Below are 10,341 nucleotides of genomic sequence, written 5' to 3'. Positions count from 1 at the left end.
CGTAAGGAGGAGGAGCGAGGGAACAGCTCAGCGACGTATGACGTAGTTGGGACGTGGTGACGTCTCTCATGCGCGGACTCAAAATGGCGGATAGCCAACAGGAGACCCGGCATCTAGTGCCGGTAGCCGTTTAGCACGTAGCTACATTAGCTCAAAGCTATATGCTATATATGTGTGTGTGTGAGTGGATTAGTAAAAGAGAAGGGAAAGGAACAAAACAAAATGAAATAAAACAAAAGATTAAGATCCTCTGCGCCGCGCGGGAGTACGGAAGATTGCTCTCTCAGCCAGGGGAGCAAGAACCGCGACTCTTTGTCTCAGCCGGCGGTTCTGACCTCCTGAACTGATGAGAAGCAACTTCGACCTCACTGCGGCTGTCTCGACACGAATCACGGTAGCATAGAATACAGGGTAACTTCTACACAACACTAGCAATTTCAGGGATCGCCAGTGTCGGTGATCATAAAGCATACACCACGTTATAAAAACGAACAGTACTTTAAGCACACAAACAAGATAAAATAAACACAAATGAAACTCTCTCTAACTCTGCCCAGAATCTATTTCGCCTTACGGTACGATGCAATCGTGGTGATTGAGGGGGGTTCTTCTGAGCTTCCGTGGGCTTGGGCAGCGCGGCTGCGGGCCGCGGGAGGTGTTCTCACGGTAGGAGAGAATCACTGTCGTCTGGATAAGGGATTTCCGCGTCCTTATGTCCAGAGCAAACGAGGCGCTTGGTGGAGAGTGGAAGTTCTCTCTCTCTCTTTCTGAAGAAGTCTTGCTTCTTCACTTCTGCAGGAATAAAAGGGTTCGCTTCGTGGATACGAACAAAGATAAAATAGACAGTTTGGTGAATTCAGCCAGCGAATATAAACTGTTAAACCTAGGATTTGGTTGAAAAGGGAAACAACGTTGGTGTGCTCCCTAGCTCGACGGAGGTCGAAGGGAAAAAGCATTGAGGTGGGGGTTGCAGGTAGTTTTGTAGAAAGGGTGGCTGAACCACAGGGGTCCTGGGGTGTCTTGGCTCTCGGCCAATTAGATTGCAGCGGTGCTTTCAGGTAACTTCAGGAACGCATAGTTTTTGGGGGGAGGAAACTCACACCCTAATGTGAATTTCTTCAGAGCTGGGGGTTTGGTGCTCAAACTACAATCAGGATGAAACCTTTGCTTGCAAAAGGGAAGGCCTGACTCTTTGTTCCACAGCACATGTCGAAGCCATATAGTCAGATCCCAACAGAACATATGCAACTGGTTCTTGTGAGTTTGTTCTTGTCATTGTGTTAATTACATTGATTCTGACTTGTCCGTTAATGACGAAGCATCCCGTCATCGCGGGGTTATTTCGGACATTTGATTCTCTGTTTGAATCAGTAGGGAACAGCTAACAGCTGTTGTTTCCCCGCTAAGCTACTTAGCTTAGCCTCCCTGAAGTGCGGGGCCTCAGCTGTTTTTTGGTATTGTTCCGGGTTCAAAAGGTCACAGCCCGTTATCTGTTACGTGAGCGCAGTCCACCCAAAACATTATATTTCCCACAGTTTAAGCTTCTGCATTTTCCAAATGCACTAGTATTATTCAAACGTATTGTTCGGTTGGTAAGCCTCGTACCGAACGGTTTAATACGAATATGTGTATTGTTGTATTGTATTGTAGGACAGCACAGTAGGACAGCACAGAAGGCCCAGGTATAAAATGCATGGCCCTCCACTGGTTTTGAGTATGGTCTTTTTATTGGTTTATTTGATAAGGGACAGTGCACATTAATAAAAACATTGCTGTAAATGCGCCAGTTAGCCAAGAGGCTATTTTTCATCTGTTGTCCCAAGAGGCAGATGCTACATTGACACAGGAAAATAACAAAATGTGTTCATAAAAAAGGCCCCATTACTTTAATACAACATTATCATAGCCATTCTGAATGTGCTGTGTTAGGACAACACAAAAGAGAGTTATTATTATTACTAATTATTATTAAAAATTTTGACTTGCTATTTTGGAAGTTTTCAAATTTGAAAGCAAGGAAAACCTTATTGGTGTTTTCTATGCAAAAAAAATATATTCTTTTACTGATTTTGGTATTCTATTTCATTAAGTAAACTATAGCCCCTGAACAGGGTACTGCAAGACTAATCTCAATAAACAGATTGTGTGTTTATATGCAGCAAGCAAGGGAACAAGATTTCGGCATGGGGAGCATTCTGGTTTCCATTTGTAGCCAGAGTAGTAGAGACCAGTCATGTTTGAGCAGGTTTTGGTTTAGTGCAGGTAAACAGTCCGTGTGGAGGCTGAAATACAATCTTGGAATCCACTGACGAATATTTAGCTTTTGATTGCTTTGAAATTAGCTGATAAACTGGCTACATGGGAAACCATCCGGTCATTCATGTTGTTTCTTAACTCAAACTCCAGTCTAGCGTCACAATTTGCTAATCAAACTGTAAACAATGAGCGCACAGAGTCTCGGCCCTGATAACCATTGGCTACACCGGAACCCCAGAAATAGCCCCTTCCCCTCTGGAATCTGAGATTGCTGCAGGACAGTTTTAAAAATATTTCTAAACAAAATGATGGTGGTCATACTGAAAAGTGCCTATTAAGTGAGTATTTTTGCCAGTATATTAGCTAAAACTAATGAAACTAATGCACCACATTAATACCAGTGAGGGTTTGGTAAATATTACAAACACTCAAAATAACTCAAAAACAATACAATTCAACAGAAGCACAAACTACAGCCTCCAAAAATGACCATAACAATGAATGAACACATCTCCAGAACAATTTCTAATAAATTTGCTATGTGTACCAAATAAACTGGCAACTGAATATTGAATTTTACTGAATGCAGAAACATAAATACCCAACTTCAAATCTTTGAAATGAAAACGAAAACTGACATACCTAAGCTGTCCTGGTGACAATCGGGCAGGAATCTGCTTAGTAAATTCTATTTGAATCTTTCAATTCAATTTTGATAGCCTGGGCCTCAAGGACCCATCAACACCACTGTAATTCCTCCTCTGGGAACCATGAATATCCACAGCAAACATTATAATAATACAGCATTAGTTTTTGAGCGATCACGTCATTGGCCAAAATATTGGTCACTGTGAAAGAAATAGCCGGAGGGGTCACCAATTTATTAGCAATTGTGCTCTGGGACCATGAATAGTTGTTCCACCAGGCTTTGGCCCCACTAGCTTTGCAAAACTTCCTGAAGAATCAGTTTTGGTTAGCAAAATTCTGTTGAGCATCTTTTCCCTGGAATAGAAGGCTTGTATGCTGCATTCCAAATCTAAATATAGATCAGGAAAGACAACTTTCAACACAGAGCTATCAACCATTTGCCAATGTATTCTACATTGGGTCTTTTTTCTTGAAAGCCACAGCCTTCCTCTGTTGAAAATTAGGCTTGTTTTTCTTTTGATTCCACTGGCACATCAAAATATCCCTGAAAGTTGTTCGGAAGGTCTTGTTGCAAAGGGCATAGCATATGGGGTTGATTGTGCTGTTAACATAACACAACCAGTAGCCCAGTGCCCAAAGAGTTCCTGGAATACAGTCCTGACAAAAAGTGTTGACCAACACCATGATATTGTATGGTAACCATGTTGTGATGAAGACAAAGAGGATGGCACTGAGCGTCCGTGCTGCTTTCTTCTCATTTGCCTTTTTTTCATTCTTGCGCTTGTTGATCTCGGTCTTGGCCTTAGAGGCGAAGCGTTTGGCCATAGCTGCATCTTTAATGGTTATGGCTGTGGGAGATTGGTCAGCAGGCAATGAGGTGACAGGGTTTGATTGTGACCTTTTTCGACTTTTGTTGGATGGTTGTTTATCTTTGTTTTTCACCTTTCTAGATTTCTTACCATCTAGATAGACAGACATACAGACAGACAGATAGATAGACATTATTATACATTATGTATATTTATATTATTTTTATATATATCATGCTAATAAGACCACTTAGTAGCGTTATGTCCAACCTGTTGGAGGCCTTGATGGGTCGGCACCATCACCTTCGTCCTCTGAACCTGACTGGTCCCCAACTTCATTGTTGTTCAAGCTGTCACAGCTGCTCTGCTCTGCTTCACCAACTGTAGTTGTCGTGGTGTTGATGGACCTCTTGGATGCATGGCGACCTGGCAGCAGTAATGAAAACTGAAAGCAGAATGCGCCACACCTCGCCTTGCTTCCTGTTCCTCCAGGTATGCTGGCATTGTCCTTGTTGTTCTTCTCTGAAGCCAGCTGATTTAGTTCATAACTGCTGCAGCTCTGAGAACTTATGGCTGATGAATCCTTCTGGCTGTTAGTTGCACCTTCTCCACCAGCTCTTCCTCTACCACTCCCTTGATTCTGAGCCTGGCTTTGGCTGTTGCCTGACCCAGATCCCTTGAGACCTTGTATATCTTTAGCACGCTTCTCTGTCTCCTGATAGATCTTCCAAAACAGGAATGACATAATAGTTACCGGCAAGTAGAATGCAGCAACAGCAGTGGAGAATGTAATGATGGGCTCGGACAGGAACTGGATGTAGCACTCATTGGGCTGGACTGTCCGCTCACCCACAATGTACTGCCAGAACAGGATGGCTGGGGCCCAAAGAATGAAAGAGATTGACCAGGCTAATCCAATCATGGTCATGGCTCGCTTGGTTGTACGCTTGGCCCGGTATGTCAGAGGTCTGGTAACAGAAAAATACCTAAGACAACACAGAAATAAATTAGGCAACTGCACATATACAGACGAACTTGCAACTGTCTCACTCCCAACTTGTCAAACCCCAACTTTTGGTCAGTGGCCCTTGGCTTCCGACGCACTAAGGCACCCTTTCGTGTCTGTATGAGACGGACCAGGCTTTCAATTAACTCCAATGTAAACCCGTCCGAGTCAGTATTAGATGGTGAGAGCAACTGATGTAGTATAATGAGTGAGAAAGTCTGCTTCAGGAGATGGTTGGGTCAAACCAACATAGACTTGTGACACCAAGTCAAGGTTGACTTATTTAACCTTACATTTGTTACATAACTTACGTACTTAACCAACGCCGAATACGTAAGTGACATAACAAGCGTACTTATTTTATGTAACCAACATACTTATTTGACCCCATTTTTTCTGAAGCCTAACCAGTAGTTTTGTTACCTTAACTTACCCAAGTAAACCTTAAAACTAAGTAAACCTACGTTGGAAGTTTATTTTGAAAAGACACTGTATGCATGTAATAAACAGAAACTGACTCCCTGTCCAAAGTTGATGCAAGAGTGATGCCTAGAGCGTCGTAGTTTGAAGCGTAGGGCCACTGACTAAGCTTTGGTATTTGACGAGTTGATAACATGTTGCAACTGTAACTGCTGTGCATTACTGTTTATCACATTGTCTCTCTTGATAGAACCAGAATAATTTAGTATAAACAAGAGACTTTAAATATGTCCTGTTTCCTATGGCTGTCAACAGTATACCATCATGATACCATATATAAATATATGCTTTTTATGATTTGGATACTCTGAAACATTTAATATTAGAACAGAAAATAGACCTACTAAGCAATCAGAATAATTTAAGTTTTACAACTACATTCAGGAACAAAGACCACGCCTCAAACACATCACATTTTCTCAGGACAAAGGTATTGAAGCACAACTGATTCGTTCACTTCTCCTATGACTCAGTTTTCACATGACCTGTGACAGATGAGCAAAAATTAATAAAGCACGTAACGTACACCATGGATCAGGAGCTCTTTCTTAACTCTTCTGATAGTGGTCTGTTTGAAGAAGATCAGCAAAGTCCTGAAGTCCCGGAGACCTCTCCTTCTCCTACCATCCCTCTCTGTCAGAAACCTCAGTTGCATCCACATTCCCTGACACTATCGGCTTCATGCACATGCGTCCCTCCATCCCAGCATTCTTTGTCTTCTCTTGCTAACCTCGGCCGCCTTAGCTCTTCGTACCTCGATATCTGCTATCACAGCCCCACAGACTGCTCCCACGACACAGCGATAGAGGCTAAAACCCTAATTTACTCCTGTTTCCGGGGGATGGCCTGAAATATCTTTAACGACGTAGGATGCAAATTTTCAAGTTGCCGATTCATCAGTACCTGCCCCCATATTTAGAATCAGTCCAATCGGTGTAGCTATTAACAAATATTCCGAAAAAAGTTAAAGACATCTCATCCCCCCAAAAGCTGGACTTCCCCATGCAGTACAAAAAAATCGATCATGCCACATCCCTCATTCGCCTCGTAGGCCAAGGAGCCTGGTTTTTCAAGGCAAACATCACCAGAGCTTTGAGAGTCCTTCCCATCCACCCCGACCTAGTGGAATCTTTTCAGCGCACTCTGAAAGGGTGCATACTACTTCACTGTGCCTCTGACCTTAGGCCACCTTCTTCACACCCTGCATACCGTCTTCACACTCCGCATTCCATGAACTTGGAATTTCTCTTTCCTCAGAGAAAAATGAAGGTGGTCCTCAGCCTGGCACCCTGAGTTATCTTCCATCACTCCTTCCTCCATCATCTCCGAATGGTACCCAATCGTCATAGCAGCTGTTCTTTAGGGCTCACAAAGGGACAGCCCCCCAACCAGAGTCTCTACTCCCTCTGTTCCCTCCAGCCTCCAGATGAGACCAGTCCATCATCTAACTCCCCCATCCATCAGCACACAGCACTAATTTCTCTATTAATTCCCTCATCCTCCATCCCCCCATCCATCTACCCACAACCCTTCATTCCTTACCCCTCATCCCTTCATCCTCTCATCACTTCATCTTTCGACCCTCATCCCACGACCCCATCCCTTCGTTCCTAACCCTTAACCCTCCTACATCATTGTGGCTCCCCTTCATCTTCAATATGTAATAAACTATTTAAAACCTATTTTGTTATTGGCGTGGTCTTTGTAAATCAACCTCTTAATACAAAGTAATGCTTTAGTAGATGTCAGCATCTACTGGTGTGCTTTTTTATTTTAAAAAGTTATCAGATTGTACTAACAATATATGATGGTGGCTGTGAGCTTAATTTTAGTTAAGTTATTCAAAAAAGGTTAAATGAACTATGTTCTGTTACCTGTCAAAGCTAATAACAAGCAGGTTCATGACCGAGGCATTACTGGCCACATAGTCTATTGCAAGCCATAAGTCACAGACCACTGGCCCCAGAGCCCACTGGTCCATGATGATATAGGTGGTATACAGGTTCATTGACAGTGTGCCAATGGTAAGGTCAGCAAATGCTAGGCTCAGCAGGTAGTAGTTATTCACTGTCTTCAGTGCCTTGTTGATCTTGAATGACACCAACACTAGGATGTTGCCAACAACAGTGACAAGAGAAAGTGATCCAGTGAGGAACACAATTATGATGACCTGTCGATGAAGAGAGAAGGAGAGAAAGAACCAAAGAGGGTGGTTAAGTTACGGTGTTGACTTTCACACATTTCAAAAACAAACTAAATTTTCAGCTGACGAGGTCATGTCAGAGCACAACAACTCTGCTTTATTTGTACTTCACTGTATTAAATTATATAGTCAATGCCCTGAACAATTGGTAACATTCTGCTGCACTTTAATATGTTTTAAGCTATCCTTTTAGCTTTAGATTAATGGTACATGCTATCATTTCATGACTAACTGCCAGGAAGCACTCAAGAAGTAGTTTCAAATCAAGTGCTATTAAAGTTACTATGTCTCCTACAAGGTTCTGTTCTGAGTCATCATCTATTCACTGTTAATGTCATCAATATAAAGTCATTTTGCCCTCTCACACAAAATTTGTGTGCAGATAATACTTTCTTAAATGCCATAAATGCATCTCTTTATCTGGCCATTGTAAATCTACAATCAGTATTTAACCAGACTTAAGGAAGCACTTATATAAGAGACTCATGTCATTAATTAATTGAGACAAGTCTCATAACTTTCCATAGATGCAAAGTTTATCTTGGAACACAAACAATAAGTGAGTGGTTCAAATGAGCCATAAATTCCCTGGAGCTTTGGAGCAGCCATGTGAAGAGCACAGCTAAATGTTTGTCTGGCGGTTAGAATTCCTCGCTACTGAAGCCATGGAATTTACACAGTGAGACCACAAAACTACTCTGTCCTGGAGTGCTCTCTACCTGCAGTGTACACGTCTCATGTCTGCACATTTAGTTGTCAAAAATTATCATAGTAAGCCATATGAGGTATCACTCATTAACATTTATTCATTTAAACTTGTATATCCAATATTGCAGTGTCACCAAAGCAATAACTAAAACTACTGTTTGAAAAAAGAGGAAAAACTAAAATATCTGATTGTTACCTGCCAGATAGTATGTCCTCCTAATGGGTCAAAATCCTCTGCTGGCAGCATTAATGTCCTGTTAACTGGTGAATCAGTGAAATTTCCTCCTTGCCTTGAGATATGACTGACATTATGCTGCTTCCATCCACCAACACTGTCAGATAATATGGCCAACTCCTGGTAAGTGCCACCTGAACATGGGTAGAAACATCAGTTACATTTTATCAGAGATTTGGAGTCTACAAATACTATCCCCAAGAATCAGAAAGTTTTGCACACAAGTCTTCAAATCTTCTATCAGCAGATTTGAAAAAGCTTTTTCAACAACATTATCCCAGCAACACATCTTAAATCATAGAGAGCTTTTCAAGACCATTTGGGATTTTCTTTTCCTTTTATCTATTTCATTTTCTTAACCTCTGTTTTTTGTTATATTCACAATATCTACTTGACTTAATTGTTATAAAGAGACTAAGTTCTGTAGTGTTGTGCAGTACCGAAGATGGCAGGCTCAGCTATGATGGTGGTATCAGGCTGGTCTCTCATACCAGGAGAACTGTTGGTGAGGAAGTGGATAGAATCGGAGCTGGAGGTCAGGTTCATGATGACCAATGGACATCTTAAAGACAAGAAAAGAGAAAGGATTAAAAGAAATAGGGTTAATGAAGGATATAGCTGTTTAATTAAATTATTTAACATTTTTGCAAAAGATGTAAGGCATTAAAAATTATTTATTAATTTCAAAGATGAAGTTGATTGAATTAAGTTTTATTTTCATTCTACAAATCCATCACCAAATCGGCTTTCTTCCACCTGCAGAACATCTCCGGCCATCACTTCTTGACTCTGTTGCAGAGACCCTCCTCCATACATTTCTTACCTCTCAGCTGGATTACTGTAATGAATCCTAATCAGATTGCCCAATAAAAGTGTAAAAAATACACTTCCCTAAATAGCTTTCATCAAAGGTTATTGTCTTCCAGTGAATTATTACGGCAATGTAATCAGCAGATGGATTTAATTTAGCTTTTGAATATTTGCTAAAATAATATATCTATTGTCACACTATCATGTGGTTGGTCTGCTTTGCTTTCACACCACAGATGAACCACGTCAATTTGTTTAGTCAGCAACCAGGGTTTGGTCGAAAGCTTAAAGACAAGCCTGAATTAACCTCACCTAACCAGCAAACACCACAGATGTGATTTTAATTAAATCAGACAGATTAGCTGCCAAAATACCCTTAACATGTTTTGAACTGCATTTGGGCCTTTTAGATCTGTTACAGTTCCACACAATATACAGGACACATGTTGCACATTGTAATGTTCCTAAACCTTTTGGACATTTCATATTTGGTGCATCTGTCTTTATCTCTCAGAAGTTTTCCATATGTTCTTTTTCTGTGTTTTAAAATTCACAGAAATTGCCACTGATGCATTGTCGGCAACCAGTAGAGGCTCCTCTTTGTATCCTTGGTATGAGTCCCACTGTCCACACTGGCATCTCCCCAGTCTGTCTGGCTTATGCTTTGGCTGCCTCCAGCTGACACAGATGTTTTCATTTGTGTATTCTGTTCACTCACCAATGACGACAGTGGCTGTGTTCGTTTGTGCCGTGCACATGAACACAGCCGGGTATAGACAAACAAAAAGTAGTCGTAGCAATCTAATGGTTTTTGATTTAAAGATTAGTATTTCTTACTTTTGTTTAAATCAGTGGAGCACCATGGCTTTGTAGCTTCCCCTTGTTTAGCCATTTTCTTTCATGATGAAAATGATCTAACATGCTTATTGTTTTGAGTGCAATCCTCCGCTTCCATTGCATTGCTGATTCTGGCATAGATTAGCATAGCCTGTAAAGAATATATGACATTACTAATACAGGCTGTACTAATTAAAGCCAGAACCATCATATCTCCTCAGAACATGTCTTCAATCCACGCCTTGAGCTGTGATGTATGATGTTGGAGAAGAGAAAGGTTTGCTGAAGGGCTACATTCCCACACAAATAAAAGAGCACTCGTTAAACAATATAGAAGCCCACTGCTTCA

At 41.3% G+C, this 10,341-nt stretch overlaps 1 protein-coding gene across 1 annotated transcript; it reads right to left on the bottom strand.

Annotated features, from left to right (window-relative positions):
* Positions 1-1,639: 1,639 nt before the first annotated feature.
* Positions 1,640-10,098, bottom strand: chrm3b (cholinergic receptor, muscarinic 3b). The gene is made up of 5 exons (XM_031877782.1): positions 8,786-10,098; positions 8,307-8,479; positions 7,074-7,369; positions 3,984-4,699; positions 1,640-3,866 (listed from the first exon to the last, which is right to left on the bottom strand). Exons 1-5 carry the CDS (start codon positions 8,985-8,987, stop codon positions 3,355-3,357), a joined length of 1,899 nt encoding a protein of 632 aa, XP_031733642.1. The 5' UTR covers positions 8,988-10,098; the 3' UTR covers positions 1,640-3,354.
* Between the last annotated feature and the right edge of the window lie 243 nt (positions 10,099-10,341).

The sequence above is a fragment of the Anarrhichthys ocellatus genome, unplaced genomic scaffold (assembly GCF_004355925.1).
Source record: "Anarrhichthys ocellatus isolate YVR2014 unplaced genomic scaffold, GSC_Weel_1.0 scaffold148, whole genome shotgun sequence".
Classification (NCBI taxonomy): domain Eukaryota; kingdom Metazoa; phylum Chordata; class Actinopteri; order Perciformes; family Anarhichadidae; genus Anarrhichthys; species Anarrhichthys ocellatus.
Note: the sequence above shows the minus strand (reverse complement) of the source record. Positions and strands in the feature narration are given on the sequence as shown.